General features: G+C 50.7%; 1 protein-coding gene across 11 annotated transcripts in view; it reads left to right on the top strand.

The window, feature by feature from the left end:
• Window positions 1–17688, top strand: part of ppfibp2b (PPFIA binding protein 2b) — a 156716-nt gene extending 139028 nt beyond the window's left edge. For 7 of the 11 annotated variants that reach the window (XM_030096225.1, XM_030096221.1, XM_030096222.1 and 4 more), the window contains 21 exons: window positions 368–460; window positions 2024–2132; window positions 2262–2294; window positions 2422–2483; window positions 2570–2645; window positions 2762–2844; window positions 2970–3037; window positions 3404–3469; window positions 4647–4707; window positions 4800–4847; window positions 6430–6529; window positions 8561–8696; window positions 8846–8965; window positions 9269–9419; window positions 9687–9807; window positions 9885–9973; window positions 10213–10335; window positions 12068–12193; window positions 12270–12455; window positions 13899–14096; window positions 16156–16450. In XM_030096225.1, the coding sequence (XP_029952085.1) occupies window positions 368–460; window positions 2024–2132; window positions 2262–2294; window positions 2422–2483; window positions 2570–2645; window positions 2762–2844; window positions 2970–3037; window positions 3404–3469; window positions 4647–4707; window positions 4800–4847; window positions 6430–6529; window positions 8561–8696; window positions 8846–8965; window positions 9269–9419; window positions 9687–9807; window positions 9885–9973; window positions 10213–10335; window positions 12068–12193; window positions 12270–12455; window positions 13899–14096; window positions 16156–16314 (2208 nt within the window). In that variant the 3' untranslated portion in view covers window positions 16315–16450. Of the gene's footprint in view, window positions 1–367; window positions 461–2023; window positions 2133–2261; window positions 2295–2421; window positions 2484–2569; window positions 2646–2761; window positions 2845–2969; window positions 3038–3403; window positions 3470–4646; window positions 4708–4799; window positions 4848–6429; window positions 6530–8560; window positions 8697–8845; window positions 8966–9268; window positions 9420–9686; window positions 9808–9884; window positions 9974–10212; window positions 10336–12067; window positions 12194–12269; window positions 12456–13898; window positions 14097–16155; window positions 16451–17475 lie in introns of those variants that run through there. The other 4 variants (XM_030096224.1, XM_030096219.1, XM_030096218.1 and 1 more) reach the window with 3 other exon arrangements.
• Window positions 17689–18655: the final 967 nt, after the last annotated feature.

The following is an 18655-nucleotide window of genomic DNA, read 5'->3' as shown; positions in this document are numbered from 1 at the left end:
TGAAGCTTTTTGGAGCAGATCCGGGTCTGGATCCCGGATCTGGGCCCGGATGTGACTGGTTCTGGTTCTGGTTCTGGTTCTGGTTCTGGTTCTGGTTCTGGTTGGGGCCCAGCAGGGTGGCGTGCTGCAGGGTGGCGTGCTGCATGGTGACGGTTCCTCCTTACTAACCTGAGCAGGCCTGGGTCTTCATGTTCTCTCCCTGCACGCTGTGGCGCCTGTTTCCTGCAGTAACACCTGGAGCTGCTGTGTGGAGAGCCTCAGCATGGAGCCATGGTCCCGGGGGGGGGGGGGGGGGGGGGGGGGGGGGGGGGGGGGGGGGGGGCAGGAGGGGCAGCAGGGAGTAACAGACTCTGTCTGTCTGCTGCAGGATCTGCTGCAGGAGACGAAGCAGCTGAGGAGCAAAGTGGAGGAACTGGAGGACGAGAAGAGCCAGAACGAGAGGAGGCTGAGAGAGACCAAGGTACCACACACACACACACACACACACACACACACACACACACACACACACACACACACTCATGGTGAAGTGTTTGTAAAATGAGCCCGGCGTGTTTCCAGGTCTCAATACTGACTCCACTAACTCCTCTACTGACTGATCGGATGTTTTCCTCTTTGGTTTCATAAATATTGATTTAAATAATGAATCAAGCTGATCAGAAATGTTTCTAAAGTTCAGGACATTATCAGCAGAACTGATCGATTCATCTTCTGTTGTCAGTAACTGATCAGTTTTCAGTCCTCGTCTCTTAACATGTTTTAATCTGCTGAGTCTGAGCTCACACTGCTCCTCTTCCTCCTCATCACTCTCCCACTCCTCCTCCTCTTCCCCCCCTCCTCTACCTCCCCCACCCCCCCACTCCTCCTTCTCTTCATCCTCCTCCTCCTCCTCCTCCTCCCCCCCCAGCTCTCCTTCTCCTCCTCCCTCCATGTCTGCCATCAGTCTCTCGTCTCTCATCTCTCCAGCCTCAAACTGACTGTGGATCAAACACAGCAGGAGAAGCAGCAGTGGGAGGAGCGCTGGCGAGGCGCACAGGTGCTCCTCTTCCTCTTCCTCCTCCTCTTCCTCTTCCTCTTCCTCTTCCTCTTCCTCTTCCTCTTCCTCTTCCTCTTCCTCTTCCTCCTCCTCCTCCACCTTCACCTCCTCTCTCCTTCAGTGTCTCCTCATCTCCCTTTAGTTTCTCTTTTTTTGGTTTTGTGTTGTTCTTGTGATGAAGCGGAACCTCCTCCTCTTCCTCCTCTTCCTCCTCTTCCTCCACCCCCCCCCCCCCCCTTCCTCCTCCTCCTCCTCCTCCTCCTCCCATTCGTCTCCCTCCTCTGTCCTGCTTCGTATCTTCATCCTGCTCATCAGGCGCTGAAGAGAGACAGCAGCTCTGTAACTCTCTAACAGAAGTGACTTGCTGCTGAGCTTTGAGGCAGAGTGGTGACCCCCCCCCCCTCCTCCCACCCCCGTATGTCTGTCTGTCTGCTTGCTTCATTAATGTCGCTGTTTATTTACTGTCCTGAACAGAGTAACTAGTTACCCTGTCCAGCCACATTTCTTTGACTCGTCTGTCCTGCGTTTGACCCGACCCGAGTGGGTCAGTCGGTGTGAGGAAGACGCTCGGTTCAGTCTGCGCTCGGCGAGTCGGACCGGCAGACGGTTCGACTCCAGCTGGAGACGCAGCCAGAGAAGCTCCACCCCAACGCCCCACCCCACGGTGAAGCACGGCGGAGGCAGCATCATGCGTCTTCTGCTCACTGGACAGTGTTTTTTCACCTGTTTTTAAATATGTTTTTTCAAATATTGAGAATTCTTTAAACACACGATCAGAAATCCAAAAGATGTTGATGGAGTGAAACTCTTTGAAAATTTTATGAGAGTCGAGGTAAAATGTGTCTGACGGTGAGATGATTGAAGCTGAGGTGAGGGGTCATGGTCAGGGTCAGGGTCAGGGTCATGGTCAGGGTCATGGTCAGGGTCATGGTCAGGGCCAGGGTCAGGGTTCATGGAGCGGCAGTCTGAGCGTCTCCTCCTCCTCAGGCTGAAATCCTGGAGCTGCAGCAGCTTCTGGCCTCCAGAGACGCAGAGATCGAGTGTCTGCAGACGCAGCTGCTGGCCAGAGGGGGCGCCGGCGACCCCGCGCAGAGAGGTACGGCCCGCCGACCGCGGCTTGGGTCACGTCTGTGTGTGTGTGTGTGTGTATGTGTGTGGGTGTGTGCGTCAGTGTGACCTCTAACCCCTGTTCCTCTCTCCTCTGCTGCGCTGCCCTCTGCTGCAGAGGAGGTGTATGTCAAGCAGCTCATTAACAAATGTAAGAAACTCTGGAGCGACGTCTGGGAGGCGTCAGGCTGTGTGTGTGTGTGTGTGTGTGTGTGTGTGTGTGTGTGTGTGTGTGATATGAAGCGACTGAGTTCAGTCTCCTTTCTTTCCTTTATCAGATCAGGAATATCAGAGGCTCAAAGTGGGAATGGAGTCTCTGTTAGCTTCAAACGATGAGAAGGTACACACACACACACACACACACACACACACACACACACACACACCTCCATCCTTGACCTAACGGTGTGTGTGTGTCTGAACCAGGACCGGCGGATCGAGGAGCTCACCGTCCTGCTGGCTCAGTACAGGAAGATGAGGGAGGCGCCGGCGCTGACGCTGGGTGAGAGGAGCCGCCGCCGTCCGCCACTGCGGCGGCCAGACGGCTGAAGCTGAAGCGTGTGTGTGTGTGTGTGTGTGTGTGTGTGTGTGTGTGTGTGTGTGTGTGTGTGTCTGCAGGAAGCAGTGAGGAGGAGCTCAGCGGGAGTCTGAAGCTGCGAGCCATCACTTACAGAGCTCAGTCCGACATACTCCGATCCGAGGTGACGCCTCGCTCCGCCGCCTCCCCACGCCCGTCAGGAGGGTTTTAACCTGTGTCTGTGTGTGTGTGTGTGTGTGTGTGTGTGTGTGTGTGTGTGTGTGTGTGTGTGTGTGTGTGTGTGTGCAGATGTCGTCCAGAGGGTCGTCTCCTCTCATGCTGTCCTCGTCTCCCTACCAGAGAGATCTGGAATCCAGGTAAAGCAGCCTTGGTCCATTTTAGCCGAGAACGGCGTTTTATTGACCCGTTTCCGTGACAACGCTGCAGCTGGCAACGTCGTTTATGTTTCAGGAAAGTTTCATGTTTACATGACAACGTTTTGGAAATGAGGTCCGTTTCCACGGCAACGGCGGAAACACTGAAAACTATGTAGTTCTCATGTTGATCCACTAGTTGGTGCTTTTGTTTGTTTAGTAATGAAATCACGCACGCACGCGCACACACACACACACACACACACACACACACACACACACACACACACACACACACACACACACACACACACACATACACTCACTCACACACCCCTGACGCCCCCCGCTGTGTGTGTTTGGCTGCAGTTTCCAGAACTCTGTGGAAGTGTCTCTAATGTCTGCAGCTGATACGAGTTTCTTCAATGGATCGTGGTGAGAACACACAGCTCTGGAACTCTGGATGTCTGCGTGTGTGTGTGTGTGTGTGTGTGTGTGTGTGTGCTCTTGAATATTTAGGTGTTAGTCTTAATGTTTCATTAGTTTGATGTGAACCACCTCATTTTCTTATTTTACTGTCTGGATCATGACGTCTAGATAAACCATGGTTGGTTAGTTTCATTGACTGATCAGTTGGTTGGTTGACTGGTTGGTTGGTTAGTTGGGTGAATCATTGATTGGTTGGTTGACTCATTGGTTGACTGGTTGGTAAGTTGGTTGGTTGATTGATTAGTTGGATGACTGGTTGGTTGTTTGTTTGGTTGCTTGCTTTCATCGATTGGTTAGCTGTGTTAGTTGTGTCAGTTGGTTTCAGTGGTTGGTTGTCAGTCAATAGGCTATTTGTTTTGGTTCGTTAATTGGTAAGTAGTTGATTTCTTACCTGTTTGGCTGGTTGGTCGATGAAACCATCAGGTGGTTGGTTAAATCAGTAATTAATTCATTGATCGGTTTATTGGTTAGTTGATTCCTTCTGTGGTATGTTGAATTGTTAATTTATTAATTGGTTGGTTGGTTGGTTAGTTGGTTTACTGGTTGGTTGGTGGGTTGGTTGGTTGGAGGGTTGACTGATTCGTTGGTTGGTTGGTTGGTTAGTTGGTTTACTCATTGGTTGGTTGGTTGGTTAGTTGGCTGACTCATTGGTTGGTTGGTTGGTTGACTCATTGGTTGGTTGGTTGGTTGACTCATTGGTTGGTTGGTTGGTTGGTTGGTTGGTTGACTCATTGGTTGGTTGGTTGACTCATTGGTTGGTTGGTTGGTTGGTTGACTCATTGGTTGGTTGACTCATTGGTTGGTTGGTTGGTTGGTTGACTCATTGGTTGGTTGGTTGGTTGGCTCATTCAGGGGTTAGTTCGATCTCAGACTGCGGTAGTTTGAGGTTTTGCTCTGATGTCTGGTGGTTTCCTCCCTCAGGGATCAGGCTGTGGTCGTCGTCGTTTCGTTCTTCGTCTTTCTTGTGTTTCGTTTTGACCTGTTTCGTCTTCTCTTCTAATCCGTGTTCTTTGTGTCGTTTATTGACGGTGAAGTGGTGAACTCCCGCCTCTCGTTTCATTGTTTGGCCTCCGGTCAGCTGAACCAGCCTGTCATGGTTTGTTTGTTTGTTTGTTTTTGGCAGTCCCCGGCGACGGCTGCTCTCCAGCAGTCTGGAGGAGCTGCAGAGCGGATCCTTCCAGAAGGTCAGACCCTGATGTGAAGCCGAACTGGCTGAAGTGGACTAACTGTCTGCCTGATTAACCCGCTGTGTGTCTGCTCTGCTGTCCGGCTGTAGGCTGTAGACCTCCAGCCTGTTGAGAGTCAGTCAGACGTAGGTTCAGAGGTACTGACCCTCCACCCGTCCTCCGCCTCACCCCACCCTCTCAGCTTCACTCCGGTGCAGGCAGTGCATGATCACATGATCACCAAGAGCGTCACACACTGGCCCCGTTTACATGGGTGTTTCTTCAATCCGATTGAAAACAATCGTGTTAAACGAGTCCACGAGTTAAGCGATCCACGATCAGTCCTGGTTCTCCAAGGTCCTGGTGAAGCGGATTATCTGGCGTTCTGTGACATGAGCATAACTGAAACTAACAATCAGCAATCGACTCCTTTCCCACCGCCTGGAGACGCGGGTCTAATCGCCGGCAGGTGAGCTGTGTGGCTGCGTTTTCCCGCGCTGATGGTGTCCCACGTTGATGACATCATCAGCGCGACGGAGCACAGTGAGGTAAACAATGCAGACGAGCTCAGTCCCCGTTATCTGTTGATGAATCTCCTCTTCCCCACCAATCCAGAGGAGATCTCTGGTCTCACTATCTTTCCAGTGCTGGGTCATCTTGACGAAGGAAATCTCACGCTGTGTCCAGAAACAACAACTAGCGCGCTAACGTAGCCGCGCTGCGGCGACGTCATCAGTAAACTGAAATATGAAAGGCTGTGCCTTTCATACTGAAATCGAACTGGAGCCGAGCCGATTAAAACCCGGGTCGCTTGCAGGGTCGATGGACCTGGGTCGGAATGCCGTTTAAACCCTGTCCCGCTGCCACGAGGAGCCGGGTGTCAGCGGGTTTAGACGGGTTTAGACGGGTTCTTTGGCCGGTGGGAAAGGGGTATGGCAGTGGTTCCAGTGAACGTCGGTTTTCTACAGTTACAGTAAATTAATAATTTGAGTCTTTTCTGAGTCGTTTTTTAAAATCTGCTGTTCCCAGCAGGTGTTTACAGAAACCGTCACTGGTTACCATGGGAACCAGTTAATCCGTCACACCGGGCGGCGGGCCGCTGGTAGTCTACCACCGAGCTCTTTCAGCAACTGGCTCCATCTCTGCTCCACTGTTTGTTCTCTCTGGGCTTTTATTAAAAAGTGTTTCTCAGCACCGTCCAGTTCTGCTTGTTTTCGACTTTCCTGCTTCCTACTTCCTGTTTCCTGTGACATCATCACGTCAGTCCATACGAGGAAACGCATGGCAGAACCAATAATCTCCCGTTTAATCTGCTCTGCTGTCAGGCGGCGTTTATAGAGACACGGAGCGGATTATTGATCGGTGATCCTCGAACAATCGGATCAGAAACAGTCCGCTCCGAGTGAAGCGGATCCTCTCCGTGTTTATATGAACCGCTACGATCCGCTTCAGCTGCAGTCCCGTCAGAAGGAGGGTTCCGGGTCCATGTAAACGGGGCCACTGAGGCTCGTCTGATTTCCAGAGCGCGGTTCCACACGTTCCGCCTTGCATCGTGGCTCCGTTGAATCCACGGCGGTACGAGTTCCATGCAAACACGCTGCACACACACTCCCCTCCTCGGAGTGTGTTCCTGCTGGATCCGGAGTGTTTGGCGTCTGGTGGAGGAACCCGGGGTTGTGGCGGGACGTTCCGTTCCGCTCCGGCCTCCGAAGTGAAGCCGTCTGTCTGAATCCGGTGCAGGATCCGCAGCCGGAGCTCAGCAGGTTCCAGACGCTGCCGGGGAAACGCATCAGGGCGCCGGAGCGCCGGGCCCGGCCCAACGGGGACGACTGCGGTCTGGGTGAGTCTCAACACCACAGAAGAAGAAGAGAGTCCTCCGGGCTCCGGTGAGCCGCAGGAAAGAGTCCTGGAACCCTGAAACTGAACCAAACTGAAGCCAGTCTTTAAAACGCCCCTGATCTGTCCCCCCACGGTCCTGACCTCTGACCTTTGAGCCGTCCACAGGACACTCTTTGAACATCTGCCCAAAACACAAGTGACTGACGATCTGGACGGTCCCTGAACGCCTCAGTTTCAGGGTTTCAGACCCATTTCTGCCTCAAAACTGAAACTGAGAAGATCTGAGTGAAGGAGCCCGAGAGCTGCTGACTAACTCTGCTCCTCCTCCTCTTCCTCCTCCTCCTCCTCCTCCTCTTCTTCGGCTTCTCTTCCTCCATGTTTTCTTTCTCCCTTTCTCCTTGCTTCAGTCCGCTGCAGAAGTTCCAGCACTCCAGCTTTAGGTATCTCCTCCTCCTCCTCTTCTTCCTCTACTACTCTTCATCTTCCTCCTCCTCCTCCTCTCCGACTCTTCATCTTCCTCCTCCTCCTCTTCCTCTTCATCTTCCTCCTCCTCCTCCTCCTCCTCACACACTCTCCAGTCACACATCTCTTATCAGTGAAGAAACCCAGATGTGTGTGTGAGCCGCTCACACACACACTGTTTCGGCCTCGTGAAATGACTGAAAACGATATAAACTCAACACACTTTCACTTTCTTCAACCTCAAATACAGTTCTGGGTTCGAGTCTCCAACAGCCTGCAGCTCAGGCACGTTTATTAACCGAGAAACGCTGAATTCTCCAGAAAAATGGAGGGAAAAAAGTGTCGTGTGGGAAAAAAAATGAAGTTTGTTCAACAGTTTGTGAACAAATCAAATTAAAATGCTCTAAATGTTACAAAACACACACCTTCAGAGCCTCCGTGCCGTCTCTGGTGTGTTCAGACTGGAAGTGTGAAGTGTGGCAGGAAGTGGTGTGAATGCAGGAATCGAACCATCAGTCCTGTAAGTCCCTGGTATTGCTGGAGGATCCATCCCAGGCTCTTCAGGACGGAATATTAGTTTAAAAAGCTTCAAAAAAAACGTTTTACTGTCAAAGAAACGCATCTTGACTCAGCCTGGAGACAGTTGGACGATGAATGAATGAATGAATGCATGAATATCCAGAACTTCTCCCGTTCTCTGATCCAGTCGGCCCCTCAACACGCCGTCAGACGCCAGTCAGTGCTTTTATTTTGAAATAATCATCCGCTCTGTAAACCTGCAGTGAAGCTTTCCGCCGTTTGTTTGTTCATGAGGATTGATCGCCATCTTCTTCCGCCTGTAGCTGTGAGGGTGTTCTCAGGTGTGTTCATGGTGCCTTCAGGAAAGCTGGGAAAAGGGAAAACTTCACTTTTCTGAATTTTGGAGAAGAAAAATCTGAGATCTGTCCAGAAAAAAATACTTTTTTAAAGATTCTGCTCTGAGAGTTAAACTTGGAAATGACAGAACTCATTGTGACCCAGTCACCACGTTACACACACACACACACACACACACACACACACACACACACACACACACACACACACACACACACACACACACACACACACACACCTACCTCTTTGCCTGTGCTTGTCTTTCCCTGCACTAACCTCAGGATCTCCTGGAAGACGCCAGCTGTCCCACGCTGGTGGGTTCTGCGTCTCGTTCTTTGCTTTCATTTCTTTTTGAAGTGAGCGTTTGTCTCCTCGTCTCGTTGTGTCGTTGTTTTGTCTCGTTGTTTTGTCTCGTTCTTGTTTTGTCTCATTGTTTTGTTTCGTCTTTGTTTTGTCTCATTGTTGTTTTGTCTCGTCGTTGTTTTGTCTCGTTGTTTTGTCTCGTTCTTGTTTTGTCTCCTCGTTTTGTCTCGTCTTTGTTTTGTCTCATTGTTGTTTTGTCTCGTTGTTTTGTCTCCTCGTTGTTTTGTCTCGTTGTCTGTCTGCTTGACTCTGGTCTTGTTGCCGGTCTGTGGAGGGACGATCTGGATCCTGCTGCTGAAGACAGACTTCCCGTCTCTGTGTCTCTGAGCAGGACGCCAGGAGAAGCTGGACCAGAGCGTCCCGTCCGACCCGTCCCCACCGTCCTCAGGACTGGACTCCGGAGAACAGTCCCCCGTGTCCCCCGAGAACCGCAAGACCCGCAGAGGCATCAAGAAGCTCTGGGGAAGGTCGGTCTAGACCTTGGTCTTTCTGGACGTTCTCCGGGTTTTCTGGATGTTCTCAGGATCTCCGTCTTTCTGGACGTTCTCCGGGTTTTCTGGATGTTCTCAGGATCTCCGTCTTTCTGGACGTTCTCGAGGTTTTCTGTTTTTTTCAGGATCCGTCGCAGTCAGTCAGGAAGTCCAGTCCAGCTCCATGATCCAGACATGGGGGACTTCAGGCGGGGGGGCTTCAGAGCCACGGCTGGACCTCGACTGGCCCGTTCGGGCCGAACCAGGTAATCACCACCAGCCATTACATTAAGACCAGGTTCTGGACTAGCATTCCTGTGAGACCCGGAACGTGGAAGGTGTCGTGTAGATCTGCAGGAGGCCTGGTCAGCCCCCCAAACCGCTCAGGAACCCGATCGGTCTTGATCCCCCTTCAACTTTCCACATCTTAGAAATGTGTGAAGCTGTGGGGGGACGAGTCCCTGCCAGGAGACCGTCCCCCCAGTCCCTGGTTCTAATGTTCTGGCTCGTCTCGGAGTCGCCGGATGGTCTCGGCGTGTCTGATCTAGAACCCTCCGTCCCCCCGTCAGGGACCTGAAGACCCCGTTCTCCGAGTGGAGCCCGGAGCAGGTGAGCGACTGGCTGGAGGACATCGGGCTGGGACAGTACGCCGTCCTCGCTCGCCAGTGGGTGAGCGGCGGCCGGACGCTGCTGTCGGCCTCGCCGCAGGAGCTGGAGAAGGTACACACACACACACACACACACACACACACACACACACACACTCTGACTCACCCGTCTCCGTTCGCTCCACCTGTCTGATGGTTGTCTCCGGCTGTCAGTGCGGTTGCCGTCTCCGCCTGTTTGGTCACTGTTTGGCGCCCGGTGCCGGCGTCCCCGGTGCCGGCGTCCCCGGTGCTGATGTCCCCGGTGCTGGCGTCCCCGGTGCCGGCGTCCCCGGTGCTGACGTCCCCGGTGTCTCTGCTGTCCCCGGTGTCTCTGCTGCAGGAGCTGGCCATGAAGAACCCGCTCCACAGGAAGAAGCTCCAGCTGCGCCTCCGGACCGCCGGCGGCAGCGGCGGCGGGCGGCCCGAGAAGTCGGCCGAGCTGGACCACATCTGGGTCACTCGTACGTGGAGGGGAAGGGGGCGGAGCCGAGCTCCTCCTGCGACTCGTCCCTCTGAAACTCTGTCTGTCCCCTCCCAGGCTGGCTGGACGACATCGGACTGCCGCAGTACAAGGACCAGTTCAACGAAGGACGGGTGGACGGACAGATGCTGCAGTATCTCACTGTGGTGAGCTCGCTGACAGGAAGGAGACAGGAAGGAGACATGGAGACAGGAAGGAGACAGGAAGGAGACATGGAGACAGGAAGGAGACATGAAGACAGGAAGGAGACAGGAAGGAGACATGGAGACAGGAAGATCTTCCTGTAGCATCCACCGTTGTCCCTCCGTCTCTGACCGTCCTCCCTCCTGTCACCAGGCTGAGGCTGACTTCTTCCTCTGACCTCTGACCTCTGACCCCTCTGCAGAACGACCTGCTGTTCCTGAAGGTGACCAGTCAGCTGCATCACCTGAGCATCCGGTCGGCCCTGCAGGTCCTGCACCTCAACCACTTCGACCCCGACTGCCTGAAGCGGCGTCCGGGGAGCGAGGTACGGCGTGCGTGTGTGTGCGTGAGTGTGTGTGTGTATGTGTGTGTGCATGTGTGTGTGTGTGTGTGTTAGTGGTGGGCGGATCGATCCAAATCAGAGGTGGGAGATTGGAGCCTGATCAAGTCATCTCCATGCCACGTTTTTGCCCTCACCATGTACCACAGACAAGCTGAGAAGCAGGGTTGGTTAGATTCACCTGGTGTGGTACATGGTCAGAGCAAAAACATGGCATGGAGATGACTTGATCAGGCACCAATCTCCCACCTCTGATCCAAATATCGATAGTATCGATACCAAAGTTGATATCGGTATCGATCAATACCAGCACGTTGAGATCGATTCTTTTAATCTGCTCCTGCGGTCAGCGCCTCTCTGTCGGACCTCAGCTCACTTAGAGCTCAGACGCTCGTTAACGCGCTCGGCGCCGCTCCCTCCTCCCTCTGCTTCACTGCCGTGTCGGAGCAGCGAGAGAGAGAGAGAGAGAGGGAGAGAGGGGGGAAAGCGATGGTGGACGGATGAAGAAGCGCTGTGTGGACTTATTATTTCACAGCTTCAGAGAAAGACACTGCATCATGTAATGTGTGCAGGAAGGTGATTCTCTGCTGTGGAAACAGCAGCAACCTGCACAAACATTTAACAGCAGCGTGAACGGAGGGAGGAGGAGGGGGGAGGAGGGAGGAGGAGGAGGGGGGAGGAGGGAGGAGGAGGAGGGGGGAGAGCCCCGATCCACCAGACCCCGACACACAGACAGGTCTTTGCCGGAGGTTTCCATCAGAAGCCTCCAGAACATCCAGGGAGTGTTGTAGAGAAGTCAAGTTAAGATTTTGGTATTTTCAGCATAATTTGACGTTGCTTTTGAATTGGTGATCAAAGATGTCATTTCAGCAGAGATTAAACTATTTTCATATATTTAGTCAGTTGAAATAAATCCTGATTGTGTTAATGGAACTAAAAAAATATAATATATATCACAGGTGGTGGAGAATGACGGCCAGCTGTAGTTTACAGTATATTTACACTGATGACTGGAGCTGTTTAATGTGGTGTCAGCATGTGACTGAACCAGATGCTGCGTCTCGACGCAGCATGTGTGTTTTTAAAGTTTTGTTTATCGTGTTATTTGTTGTGCATTTTCAGGTATTTTTTTAAATGTATTTATTTACTGTAGTATAACTGCTCACGATACCCAGGGCAAAACAAGGGACCTTAACTCTCTATTGGAAGCCATTTCAACATAACATAAGATAGAATATGACAGAGGGAACTTCAAGAATATAACATTGTTGTAGTATTCTTGTGTTGGTTAATAAATTTTTTTCTTTTATTTGGTTAAAATCTTGGTCGTGTGTTTAATTGTCCAGGTGAGGTCGTTCACTCCGGCTCAGTGTGCAGCTCACCTCCTGCTGGTCAGACACACAGACTGGTTCATTAAGGCAGTGTTAGGATGAGGAAGAGGAGCAGGAACTGTTGGGAGCTGCTTTACCGCGTCAGACAGCGTCACTGCTACCTGTGATGTATGAAAAATAAACTTAAAAATATTTTAAAAACGTAGTGAAAAGTATCGGAATCGGTATCGGTATCGGCGATACTGGCCCAGTAATTACTTGGTGTCGGATCGATCCCAAAATTTGGAGTATCGCCCACCCCTAGTGTGTGCGTGTGCGTGTGTGTGCGTGTGTGTGTGTGTGTGTGTGTGTGTGTGTGTGTGTGCTGACCCTCCGCTCCGCCCCAGAGCGGCGTCTCGCCGGGCGACGTGCTGCAGTGGTCGAACCACCGGGTGATGGAGTGGCTGCGCTCCGTGGATTTGGCCGAATACGCCCCCAACCTGCGCGGCAGCGGCGTGCACGGCGGCCTGATCGTGAGTGCGGGAGTGGGCGGGGCCACTGTGGGCGCGGCCGGGCGCGTGTGTGACGGCGTGTGTGTGCCGCGAGCAGATCCTGGAGCCGCGCTTCGGCGCCGACGCGCTGGCGCTGCTGCTGAACATCTCGCCGCAGAAGACGCTGCTGAGGCGACACCTCGGCTCCAACTTCAGCAGCCTGGTGGGCCCGGCGGCGGCGCGGCGCAAGGCCGAGGGCCAGGGGGCGCCGGGGAGCACGCTCAGCGTCACCGCCAAGGTCAAGGTGGGAGCGCGCACATGCACGCACACACTGTGGATTCCCCCTCTGGAGCTTCACATCATCAGTCAGCAGGAAAAAAGCTTCAACGCTGCAAAACATCAAAAAGTCACCAAGTTTGTAAACTTGTTTTGAGTGAGAATCAGAATCAGAAGCGGGTTTGTTGCCAAGTACAGTTTCCTACACGAGGAATTTGTTTTGGTGGAGGTGCAAACAGACAAAAGAAGGGACGGTTTGAAAAAGGCACATGTGGACAGGAGGAATTAAGACACAGCAATACTGTAGAGCAATAACGGCAATATATTAAATACTACGGCGATTTGCATTATTAACATAATTGACAAAGATTAAAACAATTTGTCTCATTTTACTTGATTTAAGATAAATTTACTTAAAAAGATTTGATTTAAGAGAAGTTTTTTGAAATCAAGACAGTTTTCACTTGTTCTATTGGCAGATTTTTTTTAAACTTATTTTAAAGTAAAAGTATCTCAATTTAAGAAAAAAATCAGCCAACAGAACAACTGAAAACTGTCTTGATTTCAGAAAACTTCTCTTAAATCAAGTCTTTCTACCTTGATCTAATATCATTTTTAAGTGAATTTATCTTAAATCAAGGAAAGTAAAACATTTTCACTCCCTGACTTTTTGCAGTGCAGCACATTTCTTTAAAAGCCGCTGCTTCAGTTTTCACCCTCAGCCACAGGAAGCCAGGAGAAAGAGAGAAAAGCTTTGTGAGCGCCATTTCCTATGTACAGGATAAAGAAGATTTAAATTTCATGCACTTGTGTATCTTAAATTAAAAAGAATTATTTCCTATTTTACATAAAAAAGATTTAGACATTGTAGAGTTCATTTACGCTGCAGTGTGTCTGCATTGTGCTAGAGGGCGCACTTTTCACTTAAACCCACGAAGAAGAAACTGTTCTGCTGGTGAAAAGAGAATAAATGATGGCGGACGGAGCACAGGGTGTTTGTTTTTACCGTGCTGCGACGAACACGTTACAGGACAACAGAGAGAAAGACTCTTTGTTCGTTATTCTGCAGGAGACGTTAAATTAAAAGATGAAGAAACAACAGATACTAAAGATTCACTTCCCAAAGCGTTAACGCATTAGGAGCTTGATAATTAATCATATTTTAGTCTCATGTCGATAAAACAGTCAGTATTTTTCAATTCCAGCTGATTTTAGTAAATTACTGAATCAGTTGATAAACTGAATCATCTGTTTTTTCGGGCTCAGTGTCGGTGGAGCGGCGTTAGCTTCAGCTGCTACATGTTTAGCATTGCACTGATGAGACGGGGATTTCTTGGTATTTTGTTTTTTTCCACATTTCATCCACGTTTTGAACTTCCTGTTTCTGGATGTTTTTCTGGCTCTGATCCGGTTCCGACCCGTTCCGGCCTCACTCCGGTTCTCCTCCGGTTCTCCTCTCGTTCCTGTGCAGCCAAAGAAGCTGGGCTTCCCCCACCTGGCCCAGCTGAGGAGGAGACGCCCGGACGAGTCCACGGACTACGTCTGTCCCATGGACACGTCTCCGCCGGCGCTCAACGGCGAGCCGCCGCGGCCCCACGCCGCCTTCAGGGGCCTGAGCCCCATCCTGGACCGGGAGCCAGACCGCCGCGGGGACCGGGACCGGGACCAGGTGGGCCCCCTGGACAGCAGAGCTGGCTCGTCTCCATGACAACGAGCGTGACAACAGCACGGCTCATGGCGTCGACACACACCGGCGCTGTGCTGTCGAGTTTCCCATCGGCCAATCAGCTGTCACCGCCGCTCTCTGCTTCCTCCGCCTGCGGCCCGTAACACCCCCATCCTGAAGCCCCGCCCACATCCACCTCCACCCAACACCACTGCCTGAAGCCCCGCCCACATCCACCCAACATCCCGTCCTGAAGCCCCGCCCACATCCACCCAACATCCCCATCCTGAAGCCCCGCCCACATCCACCCAACATCCCATCCTGAAGCCCCGCCCACATCCACCCAACATCCCATCCTGAAGCCCCGCCCACATCCACCCAACACCCCGTCCTGAAGCCCCGCCCACCTCCACCCAACACCCCGTCCTGAAGCCCCGCCCACCTCCACCCAACACCCCGTCCTGAAGCCCCGCCCACCTCCACCCAACACCCCGTCCTGAAGCCCCGCCCAAATCCACCCAACACCCCCATCCTGAAGCCCCGCCCACATGTAGCCCCTCCCCCTGTGCCTTACTGTGGAAGCGAGATGAGCACCTTAACCTGCCTGACTCCAGGATGCACTGATGCTAACGCTAACCCAACCTCTGACCTCTGACCTGTGCCATGAAGCATCAGCAGAAGCTCCGCCTCCCTGTGAACTCTGTGACATCACTTCCTGTTCTGCACTCCTCACATGCGGGCTGGTCTTTATGTTCCCACTTTCTTTAATCTCCTTTAACCACTCCCAACTTCTTCCAACCAATCTAACTCCTCCCCCTCTCTTTAACCACACCCCTCGAGCTCTAGCCCCTCCCCCTCTCTCTAACTCCTCCCTCTGTGAGTCAGCTGATCTCTCCTTTGCTCCAGATGAACTTGTGCAACATTTGCGCGGCAGTCAGGAGTTTAATCCGCTGGACTGTGGGGGTTTTCTATGTTTCCAGAAGTATTTTTCTAGCGAGGCGTTTTGCTGGCGCGTCGTCGTGTCGATGTGAAAACGATCCAGTCCTGAATAAAGCAGATCAGACGCTGGAAATCCAGATCAGTGACGGCTGAAGCTTTTCTGCGTTTCTTTGTTTGGATTTCATGTTTCAGATCATAGAGTCGCGGCTTCAGTACGAAGGACACAGAACTGGAAGATTTAACGAAGTTCATCTCAGTTTATGTGATTTTTAAAGACATAAACATTTCATTTCCATAAAGACTAAATTTCATCAATATATTCATAGAGATTTAATTCATTCACCTATTTTTGCTTTGAAGCTTCACATTTAAACCAGTCAACACAGGTTTATTGAGTTAAAACTGTTGAATATAACTAAATATTTACTGAGTGCTTTATGTATTTATTCAGATAATTTGATTATTTCTTTTGTATTTTTTACTCCAATAAAAAATGACAAAGGCATTTCTGTTTTTTAATCAATAGAAAATATTTTTGTGTTTTTCCTTTTATTTTAGTTGATTAGTTACTTGGTGTAAAAAAAAATAAAAAAACAAAATTAAATCAAGTTTTTATTGAGTGTTTTTTTTTTCTTTTGAAAGTGAAGTTTTGATCCACATTTGTAAAGTTCATCTCTAAATGTCAAATAAACAAATTTGGAGCCCAAAAACTAGCAGCAGCCTTCATCACCATCATCATCAACAGCATTATCATCTTCACCATCATCATCTTCATCATCATCTACATCTCTATCGCCATCACCATCATGATCATCATCATCTTCATCATCATCACCATCACAATCATCAACAGCATTATCTTCATTTATCTTCATCATCATCTTCATCTATATTGCCATTATCATCATCATGATCACCATCATCACCATCTTCATCATCTCCATCATCATCACCGCCACCATCATCACCATCATCATCATCACCCTGGTGATCGTCACTGTTGTAACCAAGTCATGTGAGAAGAGTGTATTAGTGTGTGTTTTCAGACAGCAGATTGAAACTCAGTCAGTGTGTGTGTGTGTGTGTGTGTGTGTGTGTGTGTGTGTGTGTGTGTGTGTTGCAGATGGTGATCACAGAGGGGACGGTCCTACAGATTGAAGCTCTGTCTGAAAGCATCAACAACCTCACAGTAAGAACTGCAGCTCTTCGTGACGCGTGCAGCGGAGCGGCTCTCAGGCTCCTGCAGGAACACATGTTCGATTCCTCAGACCAGAAACACTGAGACAAACTAGAGGACCAATGAGCATGAGACCAGCTGACACTTCCAGCTATGCTTCAACGCTTTATAACCATGTTGTCTGTTGAAAATGACTTCTGCTCAATGCGGCAATTCAAATGTGATTTTGTTTTCAGGAAATAGATTTATATAAAACAACATTAAGCAGAACCCACCATATTATAGAACCTGAAGTGATGTAGACGTTCCAGTAAAATAGAAACAAAGCCTGTGGAACCTGTGGAAATACTGAAATACACTCCTGTTGCTTGGATAAGCTAGGATAACAGTAATAAACAATCCTACGGAGATGTTAAAACAGCATAATCAAGAATGCATTAGAGAAGAAGACGATGAAAACAATCTGATCATGTAGAAATACAGTAATATAGAACCTGTCGAGAACATGGAAGCTCAGGAACAACAGAAGTCAAACCATGTAAGGCCGACTGAAGGAGAGAAAAATAGCCGTAAAGAACCCACGATCATGTTGAAATTCATGAATTCAGAAGTGACAGGGATTTTCATTCTCAGTCAAGTCAGAGCTTGGTTGATGCAGAAACATCAGGAATAGAAGAAGGAAGACTGGAGTAACGTGGAGAAATGCAATCAAGTGTAAATATGGTAACTGCACACACATCATAATGCAGGACGTCTGACTACATAAAAACAGTCACGTGGTTTTACACTACTGTAGGAGCTGCGACCACATTACTGCAGAAATCCTGGGATTAAACCGACACGGTCCTGACGGAGGGAGAAGGACGTAGAATCCAGCGACGTGATGAGAGAAAACCAAATGACCCAATAAATGAATCAGTTTGCTGAGAGCATGGATGGAGGTTTATGTGAAGGATGAATCTCTCAAAAGTGGAGAAAATCACAAATCTTCTAAAAAAGAATACTGAGACGATCCTGCTGACTGCAGAAGCAGCTGTTTGTCCAGACGTTGCTTTTCCTGCTGTAACTCTGCTTCGCTTCACGTGGGATCAGATTTCTGTGAAGACTTCAAATAAGACGAACCTCGTTTACATCATTCAAGTCTGCGAGTTGACGTTTTAAAGTTTTACATGTTTTTAGAGAACTGAACGGAAACATATATTCTGATCTCATCTGAAACTCCCTGAGCTTTCTAACCCTGCTACTCCCATGATGCTTTGCCCTCAGTACATGCTCGGCCGGGACGAGCTGCGGAGCGAGCTGTGGAGCGAGCTGCGGCCCCAGACGGCGCTGGTCTGAAGAACGCTGCCTCACTAACGACGCGCCTCGCCTCAGAAACCTGCCTCACACACCTCCAGCTCCGCCCACACACCTCCAGCCCCGCCCACACACCTCCAGCCCCGCCCACACACCTCCAGCCCCGCCCACACACCTCAAGGCCTTCCCCAACACCTGAAGTCCCGCCTTTACAATTGATGGCCTTCCCCAACTCTTGAAGCCCTGCCCACACACCTGAAGCCCCGCCCACACACCTGAAGCCCCGCCCACACACCTGAAGGCCTGCCCTGACCCCTGAAGTGTATTTTCCTCTTGCCCCGCCCACACACCTGTAGCCCCACCCTCATAACTGAAGACTCACCCACACAAATGATGGCTCCGCCCACACACCCGAAGCTCCGCCTTCACACAAAAAGTATATCCACCTGAAACCCCATTCGCACACCTGAAGCCCTGCCCCTTGCACCTGGAGTCTTTGAACCTTCAAATGGACCCTCACACCTGAAGCCCCGCCCTCACACCTGAAGCCCCGCCCCCACACCTGAAGCCCCGCCCCCACACTGCGCTCCTGTTTTCGCTGAAACCTGCAGAGACTCACAGAGGACTTCTGCTCTCAACTGCAATAATGAACTTATTTGACGGTGAATTCAGTTGTTTTTTTAACGCCTGTCCTCGTGTGTCCGCTCAGCGCCGCTTTAACGAGCTGTGCTCCGTATGTACCGCCCGGAACCTGCAAGACATGTTCTAGAACTGCCCTGAGAACCTTCCTGGTGCTTCGTTTGGTGAAGTGGTGAAGTGGGCGTGTCCTCAGGTGTTTGTCTTCACTGAGACGTTTCAGCAGATTCCAGATGAGAAGCGAGTTCACAAGTCTGAAAACCTCCACGTAATTAAACCTGTGGAGCGCCTGACGACCTGCTGTTTGTGGTGCTAAAGAGATTCATCGGCTGTCTTCTCTCCGCCTCTCGTAACGTTCAGGAACATTTTCTCGACTGAGCAGTTCAGCAGTAGAAGTGAACGTAAAGTTACTTTTTGTAGTGTGACTGAATAAAAGCGAATGAAATGGTGAGAGAGCAGCATTAATGTTCTGTTGAACTGATCCCACTGAACGAGTCACCGATGGAAACAAGGT

Source organism: Salarias fasciatus, chromosome 7, assembly GCF_902148845.1.
Source record: "Salarias fasciatus chromosome 7, fSalaFa1.1, whole genome shotgun sequence".
Lineage (NCBI taxonomy): Eukaryota > Metazoa > Chordata > Actinopteri > Blenniiformes > Blenniidae > Salarias > Salarias fasciatus.
This window is presented reverse-complemented; position numbering and strand designations above follow the sequence as displayed.